Below are 22,500 nucleotides of genomic sequence, written 5' to 3'. Positions count from 1 at the left end.
AACATACAAAACCCCTAGACAAGACAAAACACATACATCACCCATGTCACACCCTGACCTAACCAAAACAAAACAAAGAACACTAAGGTCAGGGTGTGACAGTATGTCAACTACAAGGTTGGAAAACATTGTACAAATATGACTTTCTCTTTCCCTGTGTTGGCAATGCTAATGAACATTAGACTAAATCTGTGCAATACTGTATGCTACAATGAATTTCCATAACATTTTATATAGTATGTTTTATATACTTATTGCTTACAACCTTTATAATTTATATCCGTGCATTAGAATTGCAATTATAATTATGGAGATAAATTATATGCGCAACATCATGCTTTTTGTTTCAAGGCTTGAAAATATTCAGTGAACTGTTGCTACTTTACTACTCCTGCATCAAGTGCTGTGATAAATTAATGGCATTTTTATTATTTTATGATGTCATGAAATTTTTACTGATCACTCTGGCACAGAAGAACATGCAGGGACGATGGCCCTCCATCCGTCCAGAGAGACGGTACAGTATGCTCACCACCGCCTGCCTGCTGCATGCCCACTATACAGGACATTTATAATGTACAGTAGTGAGGATGGCAAGAGCACTTCCCTTCAGCAAATTGAGAAAAAAATAGGAATACTGTGATGAGAGAGAGAGAGAGAGAGAGAGAGAAAAACAGAGAGAGGGAGAGAGAGAGAAAGAGAGAGAGAGAGAGAAAGAGAGAGAGAGAAACAGAGAGAAGAGAGAGTGAGAGAGAGAGAGAAACAGAGAGAGAGGGAGAGAGAGAGAGTGAGAGAGAGAAGAGTGGCGCAGGCACTAGAAAAGTCTGCAGCACCCGGCCTCCCCCTGCTAGAATCCGAAGTCAAATGTCTGCTGTTTGCTGATGATCTGGTGCTTCTGTCACCAACCAAGGAGGGCCTACAGCAGCACCTAGATCTTATGCACAGATTCTGTCAGACCTGGGCCCTGACAGTAAATCTCAGTAAGACCAAAATATTGGTGTTCCAAAAAAGGTCCAGTCACCAGGACCACAAATAAAAATTCCATCTAGACACTGTTGCCCTAGAGCACACAAAAAAACTATACATACCTTGGTCTAAACATCAGCGCCACAGGTAACTTCCACAAAGCTGTGAACGATCTGAGAGACAAGGCAAGAAGGGCATTCTATGCCATCAAAAGAAACATACATTTCAACATACCAATTAGGATTTGGCTAAAAATACTTGAATCAGTCATAGAGCCCATTGCCCTTTATGGTTGTGAGGTCTGGGGTCCGCTCACCAACCAAGACTTCACAAAATGGGACAAACACCAAATTGAGACTCTGCACGCAGAACTCTGCAAAAATATCCTCCGTGTACAACGTAGAACACCAAATAATGCATGCAGAGCAGAATTAGGCCGATACCCACTAATCATCAAAATCCAGAAAAGAGCCGTTAAATTCTACAACCACCGAAAAGGAAGCGATTCACAAACCTTCCTTAACAAAGCCATCACCTACAGAGAGATGAACCTGGAGAAGAGTCCCCTAAGCAAGCTGGTCCTGGGGCTCTGTTCACAAACACAAACATACCCTACAGAGCCCCAGGACAACAGCACAATTAGACCCAACCAAATCATGAGAAAACAAAAAGATAATTACTTAACACATTGGAAAGAATTAACAAAAAAACAGAGCAAACTAGAATGCTATTTGGCCCTACACAGAGAGTACACAGCGGCAGAATACCTGACCACTGTGACTGACCCAAAATTAAGGAAAGCTTTGACTATGTACAGACTCAGTGAGCATAGCCTTGCTATTGAGAAAGGCCGCCGCAGGCAGACATGGCTCTCAAGAGAAGACAGGCTATGTGCTCACTGCCCACAAAATGAGGTGGAAACTGAGCTGCACTTCCTAACCTCCTGCCCAATGTATGACCATATTAGAGAGACATATTTCCCTCAGATTACACAGATCCACAAAGAATTCGAAAACAAATCCAATTTTGAAAAACTCCCATATCTACTGGGTGAAATTCCACAGTGTGCCATCACAGCAGCAAGATTTGTGACCTGTTGCCACGAGAAAAGGGCAACCACTGAAGAACAAACACCATTGTAAATACAACCCATATTTATGCTTATTTATTTTATCTTGTGTCCTTTAACCATTTGTACATTGTTAAAACACTGTATGTATATATAATATGACATTTGTAATGTCTTTACTGTTTTGAAACCTCTGTATGTGTAATGTTTACTGTTAATTTTTGTTGTTTTTCACTTTATATATTCACTTTGTAAGTTGTCTACCTCACTTGCTTTGGCAATGTTAACACATGTTTCCCATGCCAATAAAGCCCTTGAATTGAAATTGAATTGAATTGAGAGAAGCAGGGAGTGAAATGTAGAAAGATAGAATAAATACACAAGTGAAGGAGAGGTAGGGAATGAAGAAGAGAGAACATGAGAGAGGGGCAGAGAGAGAGAGAGAATACAAAATATATAATGGTACGAGTTGTTCCCCTCCCATTCTGAACACGGCTTCTGGCGAGCGAGAGGTCCTTCCCTCAAATGAGTTCAGCATGCAGCCTTCATCCCACATCTCAAATTATAGCGACGCGCTCCAAGCTCAAGTGGAAAAAAAGCCACCCACAATAATCTCCTCTGCCCTGCCCCGTGCTCTTTTTGTCTCAAATTTGGTTACAAACACATTTTGTTCGATAGCAAATGGCTGCCCGGTGAAGTCATTCCATAGCCATAGAGAACAGAGCAGGGCGAAGGATGGCAGAGTCAGTGGAACTTCTTAGCTTAGCATTGGAGAAGTGTGGAACCCGAGAAGGCCCATGTCAGCACTGTAAAGAGGGCTTTAATCTGCCTGGCCACAGAACATGTGCAGGAGGCCCGCTTCTCTGCCCACAGCCACAGGGCGTATCCTGGGCCTGGGCAGCCCTGGCAGAGGCAGCTAGAGGCAGTGGTAAAGAAAGCAGAAGAAGAGGCAGAGAGAGGCAGGAGGCCCTGTGCATTGTGCCTGTGTCTACCCTATATTTACGCATCATACTGCCGCTCCACTCCTGCCCCTCTCCTTTATAAATAGCCTGGCCACCACCATATGGCCTTGGATTGTCTGCTCCATACAACTGTAAGATAATAAGGATTGTTAGAGCCCTTTAAGGTCCGGTATTAAGGACAGCTGAAAACATTGTCTGGATTTAAGTGAAAAAAAGTAGAGAAGTCCTCCACTATTCTTCTGGTAAAGGGACTGCTTCTGTAAGATAATGAAAATGTTCACTTTAGTTGAAGCAGAGGATAATCAAGCAGGACAGGTGTGTAAACCTTGGAGTTTGATCATTTCCTTTTTTCAGTTGCCCAGGTGCACAGGGCTAAAACAGGGCTCCTCTCCCCTGTAACTATTCCCCAGGTCATTGCTGTAAATGAGTGTTCTCAGTCAACTTACCTGGTAAAATAACGGATAAATAAATAAATAAAATACCTTGATGAAAAAAGGCCATAATATTCTGTTGAATAACTGTTATTGTCATGTCTGTGAAAGCGGGCCTCGCAGCATGTCTATGGGGAGGTGAAGCACACAGCTCTCTGATCTGACCACAATAGCAGGCTTTGTGTATCAGCTGTCACTCATCACAAAGGTCACATATGGCCCAGAGGAGAGACCTTGAGGGCCTAAACCTCTGCAATTTGCTCACCGCCCTGACTAAGATGGAGACTCTTTGAACATGAAGTGGTGTTACATCCCGTTTTCTCATCCCAATCTGTTTTGTATTTCAGTTGTAACCAATTGCAATGTTATTTATAATGTTGCAGCTCTCCAGTAGTTGGTAGTTTTGAACCATTTACGTCTTAAGCCCATCCAGTGGTGTGGTAAGCCAAGGGTTTCTTTCATGCAGCCTCTCTTTTCCCTGCTCCCTGGGCCTCAGCCCTGCACTGCAGGAGCTCCACAGGCCTCATCCCCCAAGGCAGGCACAGGATCACTCAGGCCATAGATGGACCACTGCCCTAGACATCCAGTCCTCTGAGTCCTCCAGCCTCTACTGACAGCACCAGGCTACCACCTCATTAAGAGAGCAGCACAGAGTAGCATCTTAGTTCAATTATGGAGCTGAACTGCTAACTGCTACCCCTAATCCGGGCTGGACACCAGATAGAGTTTTGGTTTGTTTTTAATGACAGAATATGCTATCATACACCAGGCTGAGATGTTCTTCTCTTTTTCTCTGGAAGGAGAACCAAGTCAGCCACACAAAACCTGACCTTTCAACTTAATTTGCAAATGGTGCATTTTATGCATTGCCATCTCTGCTCTGTGCTGTAAAGGCCTTTCTGACAGAGCTCTCCTGTGGTTTTTTATTCCACACTGGGTTGAGATCATTTGCTGTTGTATTTTTACGGGTTTCCAGCTCTCAATGACCCTGAACTGTTCACTGGCTCCTCCGGGGACCATTAAGTTGGGCTCACATCTCTGCCTTATCAAACCCTCTGCTTACAATAACACAACACTACCATAACCACAACAATATGGAGAGTGAACTGAGTGACCTGGCAGACACAGGAGCCGTTATGTGCCCACTGTAACAATGCTGCAGCAGAGCACAACAGGCCCATTATGGCGTGTTCTCTCAGAGGCCCGGCCGACAGTGAGCGTGGCTCTCTCTGCAGGTCTAGAGCTCTGGGGCCAGTAACATTTCAGAGCGGCTGCAGTGCATTGGCAATTCCCCATTTTACACCCCAACTACAGAAAACAAGGGAACTACCTCAGCCAACAGCCCAACCGGGATGCGGCCTTGATGTCTTTCTGGGGAAAGGCGAGACAGAGAGACAGAAAGACAGAAAGAGAGAAAGAGCGGGTGGCATTGTTTCAGTCCTGGCCTGGGACAGATGCCCACACACATCCACAACCTCATTCAGAGTCATAGACTATTTTTATTCCTTTGACAGATGTGAACAATTGGACAAAGCATTAATGTAAGCAATACTCAACAATGGCACTTGCTGGCTATGGCCAGTGACTGGGAGCAGAACATAATCTAATTTGGACGGCCAAACCCATGTATGCCAGGGATTTACATTGCAGCCAAAAAGCCTTGGTTGGCAATTTCCAAGACAGCAGTCGAAAAGCAGCAGAAAATTGCTTCCAGGGCTGCAGACCAGACAAGATTATATTCAAAGTCTTTGTGAGGGCTTTGCCTGAATAGGACCTCAGCACACACACAAACACACACACGCACATACACATACACACACAGATTAGAGCGAGAAGAGCATTTCTACTACTTGCAAAAGGTTAGGAGTCAGGACTTTGTGGAACACCAGCAAAGCCCCATTTGAATATGTTTGGCTCTGAGCTGTACGACATGGGAAAGAGAATATTGTACTCATCAATAATGTAGGGAGGAGGGGGTGTCAGGGGGACAGGGGCAGTTCAATAGGTTAATACACTGGCCTTTCACCCTTTGATTTCAGTTTGGGAGATGTCAGCAGAGGAATATATTGTATCTCTACACACAGCCTCCAGTGAACAGCGGGTACTACCAGGACCAAGACAAGAGCTATGGGAATATCAACCAAGACAAGAGCTATGGGAATATCAACCAAGACAAGAGCTATGGGAATTTCAACCAAGACAAGAGCTATGGGAATATCAACCAAGACAAGAGCTATGGGAATATCAACCAAGACAAGAGCTATGGGAATATCAACCAAGACAAGAGTTATGGGAATATCAACCAAGACAAGAGCTATGGGAATATCAACCAAGACAAGAGCTATGGGAATATCAACCAAGACAAGAGCTATAGGAATATCAACCAAGACAAGAGTTATAGGAATATCACCAATCTGTGACACCTGAATCAGTGACTCTGTGGCCTGTTTTCTCCTGTATCTCAGTTCATACAGTATAGGACAAACTATGAAATCTTCAACCTGCAGATGAATACACCCAATCCTAACAGTTTCACCAGTTCTAGCTAGCTATGCTAATAGCAGGAGACAATTCCAGGAGTTGCAAATGGATCCTGTTGTATTTGACTGTACACATTCTCAGTTGTTTTAGATACAAGCATCCACTGAGCAAATAAATAATGGAACAAAGTAATTGCCCTCTACAGACAATAATACCTTTAGATAAATATTTCAAAAAGGAACATTTTGAGTCTTGGAAAAGCTTTTATTGTACTGATGGGATATAGTAAAGAAGGACAAATAGAAAACAGTAAAGCATGAATATTTTACATGTCCTCAACAAGAAGGTAGATGACTAGTGAACTGTAGAATTAAAGGACATCTTCCACCTCTAAGGGCAGTAGTAAGGAGAGAGAGATGAGGAGGAATGAGAGAGAGAGAGAGGGTGGAGGCAGTAGAAAGAGGCGAGAGAGAGAAAGAGAAAGATGAGAGAGAGAAGAGATGGAAAGAGAGAGTAAGAAGGGCCATATGGAGGGATCCCAGTAATAGGGTGAGAGAGGAGGAAGGGATGCATTGTGCTCCATGGACACACTTTGTATTAAAAGATGAATTGATCCATCTGTAAGCAGCACTTAGCCCCACTCTCCGTCTGGGTCGTTACACTGTGATAAATCAATATTTAATATCCCCCTCCAACAGCCACACTAGATGATTTTAACCTCTCCTTAATCCCATTTATGTTACTTTTCCTGAATCTTCATGTAAGCTTTCACTGTGATAAACTTCCAGACAGCCGACCGGGAGAACAGCTAGTAAAGAGCCCACAGTATTTATGTCAGGTGAGGCGCTTGGCTGAAATATTCATATTCTGAAACTGACCAAAGTGAAAGCTTTTATCTGGGCCGTCCGGGCCTGTGCAGACTGTCAGCTTGTATCAGGGGAAGGGAAGGCCACTCCGTGCTGTGCCTCCCCCTCCCCTTCCTTCTCTCCCTCCTGCTCTCCCTCCTTCCTAATCCTCCCTCCCAGGCTGAATGATGATCACTCATCTGGCTCACTTGTTAGAGTGTGTCCCAGCACTCAGCATACACACCATCCTGATAGGGACAGTGTCACTGGAACTGTCTTTATCTGCCTTTGGTCTTGGGATGGAGCCAAGCATGGCTCTAGAAGACTGATCATATTCACTACCACATTGACCTCAGAGTTTCACATTTGAGTGTCTCTTTGGTATAACTGAGACAGCATGAAGAGCTGCTCCTCAGTCTCTCTCTAAGTAGCATCAGCACTTATTATTCAGTCATTCACCCACTCTTGGAAAAAATTGTTCCAAAAGGGTTTGCGGCTGTCCCCATAGGATAACCTTTTCTGGTTCCAGGTAGAACTCTTTCTGGTTCCATGTAGAACCCTCTGTGGAAAGGTTCAAGACAGTACCCTTCTTTCTAAGAGTGCAGGAGAGGTAGTGCCAAGGTTTCATGCTAACTCATTGGAGATGCAGCTACTTCTCCTAAACATAGCTGTGCTTCTGGTAAGCTGTCCTCTGAGAGACCCAGGTGGGAGGATGGAGAGAGAGGCCAGGCACACGAAGGCTGACTTTGTGGTGTGTACGGTTACCTAGGGCAACGCGATAACCCTAAAATACCAGTCATATTTTTAAACTGATAGCCCACCTAATTATAATCTGTTGTTCTTTGCTGTGTACTGTCAATGCTGTGATCTTGAACCACAAGCCTCCACAGTCTTACCTCGCTGTTACATTGACTCTTACATTGCACTGACTCTATGCGCACACAATGGACTCTACCCACACACCCACACATACTAACACTGACATTTCTATTCTTTATCTTTAACTCTGCATTGTTGGAAAAGGACCCGTAAATAAGCATTTCACTGTTAGTCTACACTCTCTGTCTCTCTCTCTGTCTCTCTCTCTCTCTCTGTCTCTCTTTCTGTTTCTCTCTCTGTCTCGCTCTCTGTCTCGCTCTCTGTCATGCTCTCTGTCACGCTCTCTGTCTCGCTCTCTGTCACGCTCTCTGTCACGCTCTCTGTCTTTCTCTCTGTCTTTCTCTCTATCTCTCTGTCCCTCTATCTCTCTGTGTCTCATTCTCTCTCTCTGCCTCTCTCTCTGTCTCTCTCTCTCTCTGTCTCTGTCTCTCTCTCTCTCTCTCTCTGTCTCTCTCTCTCCTCAGAATGAGTACACAGACTGAAAGGGGTGGAGCAGAGGTGAGGAGTGATTGACAGCTTCATCCATCCCTCCCTGTTATAAATACACACATCTTACCTGAGAGGATTGTTTAAACGCAGGCTGAGTAGACAGGCCCATAATGCAGTCGAGACAAAAACTAAAGCCAACAAAAGAGGGCCAGAGAAAAGCAGTAAGCTCTACCTGCTAAGAAGAATGGAGGGGTAGGTGTTTGCTGCCTGTTGAAAACGGTTCCTTTCAGGGCATTGTTCACACACTGCATTCATATCATGTAGCAGCAGATTCTGGAGCTTGGCTCACCTTAGAGTCAGGGAGGTAGAGAACGCTACAGGGTCGTCCCACAGACACACCGACAGACAGACAGACACAGACAGTGACTGAGTGGAAACGGGAGATGGGAGTGTTGACGTTACTCTACGGGCCTCAGACTCACCCACTTAGTGGAGAACTAACAAAGACAGAGACACTGAGGAAGCGTAACTAGCTAACAGGAACAGTTATGATTGCGGGGTGTTAAGGTGTACAACCACAAAAAAATTGTCCTTTTTTAACGACACAACTGGGACTGAACTTTAAATACAAAAACAATACAAGTGGTTTTATTGTCTGGTGGCATGGCAAGACAATTTGATCCCACTGAGTTGTTAAGTTATTGGTCATGTCCCTTGACTTGACACACTTCAGTCTGAGCTCACTGCATTGCCACCTGCGTAGACACAGATTTACCCCTAAAACTAAATTAAAGAAGAAATCAAAATAGATATTCGTAGATTTTTTTACATATACATTGACCTAGTTGAATGTGTTGGTTAAAAGTGTCAGGTGTTGAAATATTAATGAAGCTGCGCTCCCAGTTCCTGCCTGCTCCTCACAGCCAACTGGCAATATGGCACCAATCAGAGGGAGGTGGATGTTTTTTTCTCTCCTTGATTGACTCATCGCTTGAAGATATTTTAAAAGGGAATCCCGGGGAGGGGAGTGTGTGTGCTCCTGGTACAAAGCGCCCCTGTCCCATGTCGAGGGACGGAGAGGGCCGTATGTCTGCTTTAATTGGGCAGAGACATCAGAGTGTTAACCCGCACCGGGCAGCACCATGGTCCGATCCTCTATCACCAACATCAACACATACGCATGCAAACACCATAACGCACGCACGCGCACACACACACACACACACACACACACACACACACACACACACACACACACACACACACACACACACACACACACACACACACACACACACAGCCATGCCAATATCAATCAAAACCACTACTCTGGACCAGCATTAAAGACAAACATCGGTCTGAAGAATTATATCTTAAAAATAAAATAGCGCAAATCACTTTACTAGTTGTGGTTTTGGGCTACTCACAATGTACTCAGTGAACCAGCTCTGTTGGTGAGGAAAAAAGAGGGAGGGAAGGAGAAAAGAGAGACAGAGAGAGAAGAGTGAATAAACAGAAAGCAACATATAGGAAGATAAATGGAAGAGAGGAGAAAAGGAATGAGAGAGAATGAGACAGAGAGCTGGATGGACAGACAGACGGACGGACGGGGATTCTGACCTTGTCAGCCCTGCTGCAGTTGTTGAGGCCCATGCCTGTGAGGGCAGAGAGCTTGGCCTCCATGCCCTGCTGGTGGTGCTGCAGCTGCTCTCTCTGGATCTGTTCTCTCATCTTCCTGGCCTCCTGGATAGCCTTCATCACCGCATCCTGGTCCCCGAACAGCGCTGTGGAGTTCAGGCTGGACAGGATGTCTGGGGAGGGAGAGTCACGCCCAGTTAACCCACACACACAGTAGATACACATACACACTATTAATTTCGATTCACAGTGAATGAGCCCACTGACAGGTGTTCATCCTCCTATGTGGAGAATCAAGCCTTGTAGGAGGTCCTCTTCCTTTTTCCAGTGTGTGTGTGTGTGTGTGTGTATGTGTGTGTGTGTGCGTGCGTGCGTGCGTGCGTGTGCGTGTGTGCGTGCGTGTGTGCGTGCGTGCGTGCGTGCGTGCGTGTGTGTGTGTGTGTGCATGCGTGTGTGTGTGTGCGTGCGTGTGTGTGTGTGTGTGTGTGTGCGTGCGTGTGTGCCTGTTTTAAAGACAGCGGGAGGCAGTAGACCGAGTCTGTCGACCTTCTTTGTGTAATTAACATCTCAAAGTTAGGTGAGGAGGGATTGCAGTTAAAGACACAGAAATAGAAAAAACAAACATGGGGTTCAAACCCCCAGTCTGAGCGGAACAGCGGAAATGCAGGCACTTTAATGAAAGACTGCATTTAATAACAGTTAGCAAAGGCTGAGTAGAAAGGCCTAACATGAGAGGTGAAACGTGAGACCTCTTAAAAACAAATCATGTGTTACATCATCCGCAGCTCTAGAATGCATGGTTTTTAATACCAAGGTTCCACCGAGATTAAGAGTTGCAATTGTGTCAACAGTTTTGTCTACAAGGATACAGGGATAAACGTCATTAACTTTTGTTTTATCCAGATAAAAAAATCATTCAAAGCCATTTTTACACCTTTGACAGTGTGAAATAATGTATGTTCAAGTCCCATTATCTAAACACAGAAAATAAAACCAACAAAATATCTAGCTTCAATCCTTTATCAATGTTATGGAATTATAATGATCTTTCTATGTGATCGAGGGGGTGCCAACTTCAAAACAAATTCAGTCAGTGTGTATTGACTATTGGAGATGGAGCAGGAGGTGAGATGCAGAGTGTGGCCAGTTCTTACCCAGAGAAGACCCACGGCCCATGCCTCCGAGGGGACTGGGGATGCCGCTCTTGGACAGGCTGTTGGGGCTGGTCTTGCTGCCTGTGAACAGGCTGTGTGTGGGGGACGTGGGGGACTTGACCAGCTCTGCCGTCTTGGGCCGGGCAGACAGGTTGAGAGGTTGCGTTCCCTCCTCCTTGTGGAGATGGGGTAAGTGAGCGGAGTGGAAGAGAGATAGAGAGAGAGAAACAGACAGAAAGAGGGGGAGAGAGAAAGAGAGGGAGAGACAGCGGGAGAGAGAGGACACAGATGTGAATAAGGGCTCCTCCTATTGGAGGATGTGTGGCCTCCCAGACAACACTCTGCTCCTGGCTAATTACTAGTGTTCCTATCTGACCGTCCTCTGCTCCCCCCCTCTCCCTTCCCCTTCTCTCCTCTCCCCTCTTCTATCCTTCACTACTCTCCCCCTCTTTTCCTCTCCCCTCCTCTCTCATTATCTCTTCTCCTCTCCTCTCCTCATTCATCTGCTGGCCCCGTGCCATCATGGCCGTCCTCACAGTTGCTGAGAGCCTTTGTTCACACTAATTAAATCTGATTTTTGCCTCCCTGTACATCTTCATCTGTTCTCCCTCTTCTCTGGTCTAAGAATGAATAATAACCACATTACAGAGATACATGGTGATGACTAAAGATGGTTGTAAGTAACAGTCATCAAACGTCAGTTGGGCTATCTAATTCATTAAGTTGTTTTCCAATTTCCTTTCTCATTTGCGGATACTGGTGTTAGTCATTTGTTTCATGTAATACTGCATCCAACAGTGTGTAATAAATGTATAACTGGTTTAGAATGCATTCTTTGTAAAGTTGTGTGAGTTAATGTGAGATGTCGGGTCACAAGAGGACATGTCTGCTGGGCTGGTTGCAGTACAGCACAGCGCAGCAGTAAGGTGTGATTGAGGCTGATGGTGATCTGTGGTGTTCTCCAGGCCAGTGTCTAGGAGCTCTTGGAGAGGATACCTGCTACCTGACTGGATGGTACTCTAGGTATTACACACATACCAATGGAGGAAAGTACCTGGGTGGGTCAATTATAGCTCTACTGCCTCCTTATGTATCTCTCTAGTGAAGTCTCTTCGCTGAGATTAGTCTGTATGCTGTTGTTAACAGTCTTTTTCAAAGCCCAAGTGTCTCCTTGTCCAAACATATGGCTGGCTCAGACACAGACTGCCTCAAGGCCTTGTTATTGCTGTGCCAATAACAGTTTGTCATCCAATGAAGCCAAAAGCTGACAAACAAAACTAACAGCAATCTAATTCTAACTAACAACGAATACAGATGGGGCTTTGGGGACATATGTACTTTACATTAGTGTTTAATTATTGATAGTTCAAGCTCACAACCTTCGTGTTTAGAAGTATGATAAATACCCATAGAGCCCATTCAGAACAGCAACTCAATGTCACAATATCTGAGTGAAAAGGCCTGTAGGATCTGTTCGGTGCCTCTTATCTAATAAACAGCCTTGATGACATAGATCCTATAAGGTGACAGGGTTTAGGAGACAGCTTGATACAGGCCTATGGATGAGCTCCCAGGAGGCTGTGTGCCTGGGGTCATGGGGGAGGTGTGGTGGGGTTATGGGGGAGGCCGTGTTTAGCTCCAGATGTTGCATGCCAAAGAGAATACCAGAGAGAGAGAGAGAGAGAGCTGCACTACAATTCAATGACAGGATTTAAGTCCCTTCACTATAGTGATATTAAGCTAAACTTTTCCAAATGGAGGCATGTTTCTGATTATGGCCTCGCATGGTGAGAGGATGATGTATCTACTCTATGCTCCATACGGAGGTCTGGTGGATCCAGGCCATGCAGTAGCAGACCCTGCTCTCGGGTTTATTTACAAGATAATAAGAGTCATCAATCCTTCCTTTTCCCATCACTTTTTAAACTGCATTTACATACGAGTGATTCTCTCTCTGTTCTAATGGTTTTGTTCCGTCATAATAAAAAAGGTTCTGCTGTTCCTTGTGATCTGAAACCATGTGTTCCACAAATTCTCTCACTTAGAGCGCCCACAGCCATAGCAACCATGTCGACAGAGTTCTGGTTGAGAGAGAGTGGGCCTTGTTAAAGGCCCACAGATTGATGGGCCGGTAAGAAGTTTGGCCCAGTAATAGCACAGAACACAGAACAGCAGCACCACTACCACTACTACCACTCATTTACTGAGTTATCAGCAGGCTGGGTCAAGAAACACTCCAGTACTTAGGCGGTGGGCTGTAGGTGGGTGAAGTGAGGGGTGAGAGGCGTGGCCTACCTTGACTTGAGTGATAGGGCTGGAGGATCTCTTGTCGTTCTTCAGGCCGGATGGAGAGATGGGCCGGCTGTTGTTGGGAGGCTGGGGGAGTGGCGGCATCTTGGCTCCAGGAGAGACCTGCATGCTGGCAAGCTGGGCGGCATACAATTGCTGTAGAGAGGAGAAGAAGGAAACCCACAAGTCATTAACATCCAAAGACAGACATTCAAAGCTCTCTCCCTCTCCCTCTCTCTCTCTCTGTCTTTCTCCTCTGTCTCTCTCCTCTGTCTCTCTCCTCTGTCGCTCTCCTCTCTCTCCCTCTCTCTCTCCTCTGTCTATCTCCTCTGTCTCTCTCCTCTGTCTCTCTCATCTGTCTCTCTCCTCTCTCTCCCTCTCCCTCTCTCTCTCTCTCTCTCTCTCTCCTCTGTCTCTCTCCTCTGTCTCTCTCCTCTCTCTCTCTCTCTCTCTCTCTCTCTGTGTGTATCTATGTGTTTCTGTCTCTCTCTTTCACGTCTTCCTCTCTTTCCATGCCTGGCAGAGAACCTCCATCAAAGGTCTTTACTGTATATCAAAGCTTGAATCCAGGGAGAGACAGCAGCCTTAAAAACCACACAGCCATGGCTCTCATTCAGCACACTTGGAGCGCTCTTTTTCCACTCATCACAGAGAGAGGTTTTCAGACTCAACAGGACTGTTCTGCTTTCCCTCCACAGTAGAGAGGTTTCTGTTGGGCTTTCTGGTCTGTAATAGGACACTACTACACAGCCACCTGAGCTGGCCCTCTATACGCCTGCCATCCCACACTGTTAGAAAACCAAACCCAGTTGGACTCCCATCACAGAACACATTAAACACATACATTATTAAGGCCCCATCCTGCCTGCTGCACAAAGACCATTGATGTCATCATGCTTATTTTCCTTGGCGATAAATCAGTAACTTCACTAACCAGTGGTGACTTACCACTCAGGCGTGTGGTTTTGATGACTGGCTAAGCGTTTATTTATTTATTTATTTATTTTTTGAATTTTACCCCTTTTTTCTCCCCAATTTCGTGGTATCCAATTGTTGTAGTAGCTGCTATCTTGTCTCATTGCTACAACTCCCGTACGGGCTCGGGAGAGATGAAGGCTGAATGTCATGCGTCCTCCGATACACAACCCAACCAGCCGTACTGCTTCTTAACACAGCGCGCATCCAACCCGGAAGCCGCACCAATGTGTCAGAGGCTACACCGTGCACCTGGCAACCTTGGCTAGCGCGCACTGCGCCCGGCCCGCCACAGGAGTCGCTGGTGCGCGATGAGACAAGGAGATCCCTACCGACCAATCCCTCCCTAACCCGGACGACGCTAGGCCAATTGTGCGTCGCCCCGTGGGCCTGTATCAAGCTGTCTCCTAAACCCTGTCACCTTATAGGATCTATGTCATCGCGGCCGGTTACGACAGAGCCTGGGCGCGAACCCAGGGACTCTGATGGCACAGCTGGCGCTGCAGTACAGCGCCCTTAACCACTGCGCCACCCGGGAGGCCCGACTCGTTTAATGACAATCACGTTTCCACACAGAAAAGGGGTTGAACTCTGTATAACATTATATATGTCTACTGCTGTCCTGATTATCTGGCAGGCGCTTAGTGAACGGGTTATTGTGCATAATGTTATTATGCTTTTGAAAACATATTTAAAATAACAGTTGTCAGACACACATCACAGAAAAGGGGGTTGGGTCACAATACAATAAACGTCATCATTTAAATACACTTTAGATATAAGGAAGGCAGATTGTCTATCATTGATGAAAGCTGGAGGCTTTAGTGATGCCTGTTAAAACTTCTAGGCACTATGAACATGTGAGCTATAATTCATGGGTATCTAATAACATTCAAATACAAATCTGACTCCACTATTTTCCAGTCAGTTTGAACACGGCATAAAGAAGACTGTTTTATGATCAGATCTGGAGTTGATTATGTTTTTGTACTGACCCCTCTCTAAGAGACCACTAAGACCCACTCCCTATGTTGTCAGCGCTACTGTTTGCCTCAGGCTATTATTGATTGGCCACCAGGTAAGTGGTTAAATTGGCTTTTGTCCCGTGCTGTAAGTGGCAGGGGTCCGTCAACTAGGACTGCTGTCTCAGAGTGAGGGCTAGGTAGTGTACAATATGTACAATCATTCACAGCTCCAGACCAGACAGACACCACCTCATCACTCCTTTCTGGCTCAGAGTAGGTAAGCCGCTCTGTTTCTATGTTATTCAAACGGATGGTGTTGTCAAGGAGAATTTACTTTCAATTCGGTATGACCAATCAGTATGCCTCGTCTCATTTCCTGCTTTTCCGGGGCCCCATACAGACTCCATTTGTGTGGATGGAAAATGTGGCACAGCCCTGGTGGCCTGTGTGCCCCACCCTCCATAGTGCAGACGCAGACTAAAGCCAAACAAAGCACTTTGTGTCCTGCTCACATATCTCCAGATATAAACATGTATACTCTCCTGGACCAAACTTTATCGCCGCCACATACACGGCACACAAAAGGTTCATTCTTCTGGGGGACCCGAGGCGAACAACAGCACATGGGCAACGGAAATGACCGACTGATTATGTTCCCACAATGATAGAACTGCCCCCACCTCACACACAAACAGCCTTTTGTCTTCAAGGGGCCACAGAAATGGACACAACTCTAACCCCCAATCCATCTCACTAATACAACGTTGAGTTAGTTTGAGCATTTTGGGTTAAGGTGACATAGTTGTTTGCGGAGGAGTTGAGCTGCCTGACTATGTCTCTAGGCTACACGTGAGGCTCCAGTCTGTGTAGGAGCGGAGCAGAAGCCATGTCTGTTGGACAGATGTTTGTTAATTAACAGAGTTATAGATGGGCAAAGCCCCTGACCTCGAGTGGGAAGAACTTTATTGTTCTGGAAAAAGAGAATAATTGGGTCTTGCTTCAAATTAGAGGCAGTCAGCCTGGCTTTTGTGAGGCCTGATTAGCAGGACGTAGCCATGGGGTGAGGAGCTGCAGCACTACCCAGCACAGGCAGACTCCAGGAGGTACAATAAACACAATCAGGAGAGCAGGAAGACATGCAGGAGGGAGGTGTGACACGACACACAGTCCACCACTAACTAAACCATGCACCGCTCAAGGACAGAGAGGAGGTAGGGCAGCGGAGGGCTGCCACGTCTCCGGTGCATTTCAGCCTAGTTGTGTAAAAATGTATGTGTTAACTAACTGTGTACTAGGTGAAACAGAGGGGTGTGAGTTTGAGGGAGAGACAGGGAGAGGGAGAGGGGGAGACAGCCTCTGGCTCTGGCCTGACTGACTGACTAACACTGTCTCTGGCCAGGACACATGTTCCAGTCCCCTAACTGAAGGACATCTGCCTGCCTGCCTGGCTCACAGAGGTCTCTCCCGGTAGGCCCACACACATACTCCCTTCTCCGCGCCCCCCACCATCTTGCTGTGCTGCCACGGCAGAAGGTGCCTGTTGGTAATGAGGGTCACACTGAAAGTCAATGGTAAGACAGGGATCATGGGCTGGGGAAGGGGCAGAGGCTGGGGACTGGGAAGAGCTGGCTTGGTGCCGCAGGTCCACTCTGGCCAGCATTCACCAGGTGGAGTCCTGAGTGGTCTCTGCTCTCATCAGCAGCAGTAGTGGTTTCAACCTGCACTCTCCTAGTGCCACAAAAACAAACTACTCTCAAGCACTAAAACGCTTGACTTCACTGTCCTTACCAATTAAAATGGAAATGGCTATTGAGGGTAGGAATATGCCAGAGTGTTTGTGTTGAGTAAGTGTATGTGAGAGAGCGAGAAGGCGAGAGAGAGAGACAGACGGACGGACGGACGGACAGACAGACAGACAGACAGACAGACAGACAGACAGACAGACAGACAGACAGACAGACAGACAGACAGACAGACAGACAGAGAGAGACAGACAGACAGACAGACAGACAGACAGACAGACAGACAGACAGACAGACAGACAGACAGACAGACAGACAGACAGACAGACAGACAGACAGACAGACAGACAGACAGAGAGAGAGAGAGAGAGAGAGAGAGAAAGAGAGAGAGAGAGAAAGAGAAAGAAAGAAAGAAAGAAAGAAAGAAAGAAAGAAAGAAAGAAAGAAAGAAAGAAAGAAAGAAAGAAAGAAAGGAAAAGAGAGAGAGGAAAAGAGAGAGAAAATGGGGGTGAATAATGACTACTTTTAACACAAGTTATGTCTATGATAAATGTCATGTTATGGTTTCAGTGCTATACTATAAATCGTTGGGGCTGGTAAAGTTTCCTGTTTCTCTGAATGTTTGACATTATGCTCCCTCAGCCCTCCCCCTCCCCCATTGCTCTGCTGGGCAGGCAGGGGCAGGCAGGCAGGCAGGCAGGCAGGCAGGCAGGCAGGCAGGCAGGCAGGCAGGCAGGCAGGCAGGCAGGCAGGCAGGCAGGCAGGCAGGCAGGCAGGCACAGAGGTCCTGCTGCCTGGGTTCTCCTGGGGATGATGCTATTTCTGCCAGAACACAGAAGCATGAACTAAGACTGAACAAAGCCTCTGTGTTGACTCCTACAGTATCCCCTTCCTCACAGAAAACAGTTAAAACACACAAACACACACACACCATTCCTGCGACCCCGTCCCTCCCTCCTTCTCTCTCTCCCTCCTTCCCTTCCTCCCTCCCTCCCTCCCTCCGTCTCTCCCAGAAGAGCAGAGCACATCTCAGCGAGCATGGATTCCAAATGAGTGCGCCAGGCCCAAGGTCAGCTTGTTAGCCTCTAGTAATTAAAAACAAGCCCTCTGGAGGTGGCAGAGGTTAAACGAGGAGGTTCACTTTTCTGCCTGCGACAACATTATACTGAGATTACACACTCCACTGATGTAGGACATCTCAGCACATGTCCAGACCATGCGCCCAGCATATTAGACTCAACAGAGACTATTTAGATATTGTATAGGGCATATATATAAAAGGCAATAGATCAATTACCCTTTTTTATGTATAAGGAAAACTCATTATTTTACGTCTTGGCTAAACCAATCCATTCGGAACAAAATCATTATTGTCAGCCACAATTAATTAGATTTGTGTTGTTTCATCCTGGTATTCGTTAAGTTTCCACACTTTTCATTTGGTGTTAAACGAAAAGGAAAAACAACAACTAGAGAGTAGCATTGAAAACAGGCAGAGTAGGTCCTGTACGTCGCTTCCGCATTTTGTGAACTTCCGCATTTTGTGGACAGAGGATGGAGAGCGAGGGGGATGTGGATTGGGCTTTGGGGGAAAAACAGGGAGGGAAAAAAAGATTTCTCAGAAAAACAAGCTGTAGAATCTTGTTTGTTCTTAAAGAGAAGGGCAGGGCCAAAGCTCAGTGACAGATGCTGTAAAATACAGTGGCAGATTTGGAAAGCCTTCCTGCTCCCAGCCATTATGGTGCATTACACACTTACAACAACTGAGGCCTCAGATTCAACTCACTCTGACGCAACAGACACACTGAAAAACATCTCTGCAGAGTATAAATGACTGAAAGAAGACACAGTTATTCTATACAGCACAGTATTGTGAGTGTGATTTGCTATTGTCCATCCCCTGTTTGAGGCAGTGGGTGTATCTCTCTCTCTCTCTCTCTCTCAGTCACCTCTGCCTTGCCTCTGCTGAGCAGTGGGGAGGACATGAGGGCATTAATTGTGCTCCGGTGCACCCCGCCGTTTAAAAGGCAGCGCAGCGCCAGCCCAGTTTGCCACAAGGCTTGTACAGGCTCATTGCCCAGGGCGACCAGGCAGGCTGACCCAGGCTAGGCCCAGATGTCAGGAGCGGAGGCAGGCGTCCTGGTGCACTGTGCCGATGATTTCCAGTATGGCCCAACATCTGTCTCATCTGCTGGCACCCAACCTGCTCCCCTGCTCTACCCCTCCTCTTTCTCTCTCTTTCCAGCCTGCTCGCCCCTGCCTCACTCTAATACACACACACACATGCACACACACTCTCAACAACACAATCCTTCTCATCTTGCATCTAACTATCCTAGCCTAGCATGTGTGGGTTCTCCAGGCCCAAAGCTCCAAGCCATCAGTCAGGACCCCGAGCCAGCCCTCACATTCAGTGCCGCTCACTGCATTATCTACACTATCTGTCCATCTGTCCCTCTGTTCACTAAAGAGCCTATCCAGCTGCTCACCTAGCCATCCCATTAGCTCTCCTCCTCTCCACACACAGCTAGCACTGCTGCACTGCTCTGGGTTACCTTCAAAGACCACACTCCTCTCCTCACAAACAGAGAACCAGCTGCTCTCTCTCTCTCTCTCTCTCTCTCTCTCTCTCAGTCTCTGTCTCTCTCTCAGTCTCTCTCTCTCTGTCTGTCTGTCTGTCTGTCTGTCTGTCTGTCTGTCTGTCTCAATTCTTCTCTCTCTTTAAACTCAAAGTGAAAAGCGCTTCACTTGTTGTTGGTGATGGCAGAGGCCCCAGTCTCTCCACACATCCGGAGTATACATGCATTTGCCTCCAAACAAAAGATAATACCAGGTTTCCTGCTCTCCCTCTCTGTCTGGGAGTCTTTGAGACTCTGAGTCCTCCCTGTCACTCCAGCCGTCTCAGCCACTGAGTGCCCTCCACACGCATCTCTCTCTGCTCAGATCTGGTCTGGTTGTCATTGTAGAACGTGGGCTGCTGCTTTTCATGTGTTTATGACAGCGAGGCTGGAGCAGGTTTAGCATGGGGCCTGAGTGATACCATTTCCACTGTGATGGATGGTAATTGCAGTGTAAAGTCACCACTCAAGCAATTTAACATCCAATATTTTAAAGCTTAAGGATGTGGCGGCCTGTGTAATTTGGGGAAGAAAAGGAGCAGGAGTGACACACAGAAAGAGCATAAGAAAAGACATGAGAGAAAGAAAGAGGGTAATATACAAAGTAGGAGATGGAGGAGAAAGCAGGACGATATAGATGAGAGAAAGGGATAGAGCGAGACTGAGGGGCAGAGAGATAGGGAGTAAAATGGAGATTTGACAGAGTGAAAGCAGAGGCTCCTATTTGCTGCTCTCTCTGATCCTCTATAGAGAGGACACAGATGTTCCGCTTTATCCAATGATGCTTTCTCTAAAACTGCTTAAACCCCAAAGTCTGGCTCCAATGATAAAAAACAGTCCTGTCTAAAGTTCCCTCCTGTTTATCACCCTGGTAAAAGGGCCCAACAATATATCAGGCCTACATCAGCTTTCAGGAAATTGTTTTTCACAGGGCAATTTATGGGAGAGGGGATAGTGTACAAACAACAAATTAAGTGCAACTCCAAATAGAAAATTATTTTGAGAAATTTAAGGAAATTCTTCTCTTGTCTTGTCCACTCAATTGAATATAGTGGGTGGCGGGACACATCGGGGGTACAATCTGAGCACAAATTCCCCTGTTAGGTGAGATGTGTCAGTTGTAATCAGGCCAGGACAGTCTAGGATGGAGCCATTGTTTCCTGCTTGTCCTGAGCTCATCCCAGGCCTGAGTGGACCCTAATGAAGAGGGGCACTCGGTCGGAGGGATAGTTTACACCTTCTCTCCTGTGACTCGTAGACGAGGGCCAATCTGTCAGGGAAGCACTGAGTGAAATTGCCCTGTGTACAGAAAATGCCTGGCGACAGCCTCTCCCTGCCAGCCACCATGGCCCCGCCATCCCACCCTGTATTGACAAGCAAATTACACTCTCCAACACTCAAACGCACCGACCAAGATTCATTTACATCCATCAGCCCTAAACCTTTGTTACCTTGGTTTTTTATGCCTGGAGAGAAAGGGCAGAGAGGAGGGGGAGTGAGACGATCCTCCACGCAGGGCCCAGACTGTTATGACAGTGGAGATTGTGAGCGGGTGTGTGGCCAACATTAAGACTGACAGAGCGGCTAGCATCCCTGACTGGATGGCTGAGCACATTACTGCTGCTGCATTGTGGGAATTAATTCCTCCAATAAGACACTTTTTTAAGGTTCATATATTTCACAATCTAAACTGAGTAAATTGGTGAAAATTATACCTTGCCAGGATGCTGACAGGGAGAGATATTTTAATTAGAGAGGCATGCTGAGCCAATGCCATGCAAGGGGAGGGTCCTCAGCCCAGGAAGTTGAAGGGGTTGTGAGACTCAGTGCTTCCTGTCTGGTGATGTGTGAAAACCAAACTTAGTGATATGGTCATTACTGATGATCACACCCAGAACACACACACTTCTGTCTGACTGATCCTCCACAGGATCTCCTCAGCAATTAGCAGCACAGATGCTTTGTTAAAAGATTAGCATGTAGAATAAGAGCCTACACAGACTAGGAGAGACATCAGAAATACACTGGGGGAAAAAACATGATAACCCACTGGGCACAGACGTCAGTTCAATATCTAGTTTTGATTTACATTTGGTTGAGTTGTCAACTAATGTGAATTCAGTGTGAAATCAACAAACAATGTCACCATGTCATTGGATTTAGGTTAAAGGTTGGGTGAAAAAATTTGCAAATGACCTTCAGTTGATGACTTCTTTTAAATCCAATCAGTTTTCCACATTGATTAAATGTCATCATTTCCCAGTAGAAACTAACATCATAATGTGATGCTTCCTGTTCTTAGATGCACCGCTCAAACGAGTTGTCCTCTCACTGACAAGGAGCCACAGTGTAAGCCAGACAACTGCCGGACAAAGTGTCTCCTCATATCCTACCACCACAAATGACACATCTCTTTGTAGCTCTGTTGTTCTTGTTGACTAAAAGAACATATTGTCTGCTTCTTTGGTCCTGCTGTGACTTGTGTGACACACACAGAGCTCCTGCTGTGTTCTCTCTTGGCGTCTCCCTCTGTTTCATTGGTAGACTTGAGGGAGATGGGCGGCGGAAGCTAACACTATTATCACTATGAGAGGAGAGAGTGAACTTAACTTAATCACTTCCATCTCTGCCTTCATATTCTGTTTTAATCATCCTGTCCCCCAGCGCTTTGTAGAAGAAGTGATAGGAGTCACATGGTTAGCTTGTTGATCCCAGCACTAGAGAAAAGGGCATGTTTGACTTGCCTTGCTGTTTTAAGGGGGACTCTATGCAGGGTAAATAGCAGCCGGCAGCCAGAATATACCACAGGCGGACAGGCTTCAATTAATAGGAATGCACCTCTTTTTGTTTACTGAGTTCTCTAAAGGTCAGCCAAGTCATGGTCTTGGAGGCTCTGTTTTCGCCCATTCCCAGGGTTAAATACGTTATCAGAATTAATGGCTGAAGCCCCCTCCTCACCCCAGCCTAACCTTCAGATATGTGGCTAGCCCATCTGACCTAGAACACAACTAGAAATAGACACTCAGTGGGGCTAGACTGTGCTAACTTTCTCTATGA

The 22,500-nt window shown here is 46.3% G+C and overlaps 1 protein-coding gene across 50 annotated transcripts in view; it reads right to left on the bottom strand.

Annotated features, from left to right (window-relative positions):
- LOC110506675 (transcription factor SOX-6) overlaps window positions 1–22,500 on the bottom strand; it is a 198,871-nt gene that overhangs the window by 22,137 nt on the left and 154,234 nt on the right. For 20 of the 50 annotated variants that reach the window (XM_036964062.2, XM_090222543.1, XM_090222569.1 and 17 more), the window contains 4 exons: window positions 13,150–13,299; window positions 10,855–11,029; window positions 9,683–9,873; window positions 9,490–9,510 (listed from right to left, as the gene is read on the bottom strand). In XM_036964062.2, coding sequence (XP_036819957.1) covers window positions 9,490–9,510; window positions 9,683–9,873; window positions 10,855–11,029; window positions 13,150–13,299 — 537 coding nt within the window. The remainder of the gene's footprint in view (window positions 1–9,489; window positions 9,511–9,682; window positions 9,874–10,854; window positions 11,030–13,149; window positions 13,300–22,500) is intronic. The other 30 variants (XM_090222571.1, XM_090222549.1, XM_090222539.1 and 27 more) reach the window with 3 other exon arrangements.

The sequence above is a fragment of the Oncorhynchus mykiss genome, chromosome 26 (assembly GCF_057628025.1).
Source record: "Oncorhynchus mykiss isolate SJ-2025 chromosome 26, ASM5762802v1, whole genome shotgun sequence".
Classification (NCBI taxonomy): domain Eukaryota; kingdom Metazoa; phylum Chordata; class Actinopteri; order Salmoniformes; family Salmonidae; genus Oncorhynchus; species Oncorhynchus mykiss.
Note: the sequence above shows the minus strand (reverse complement) of the source record. Positions and strands in the feature narration are given on the sequence as shown.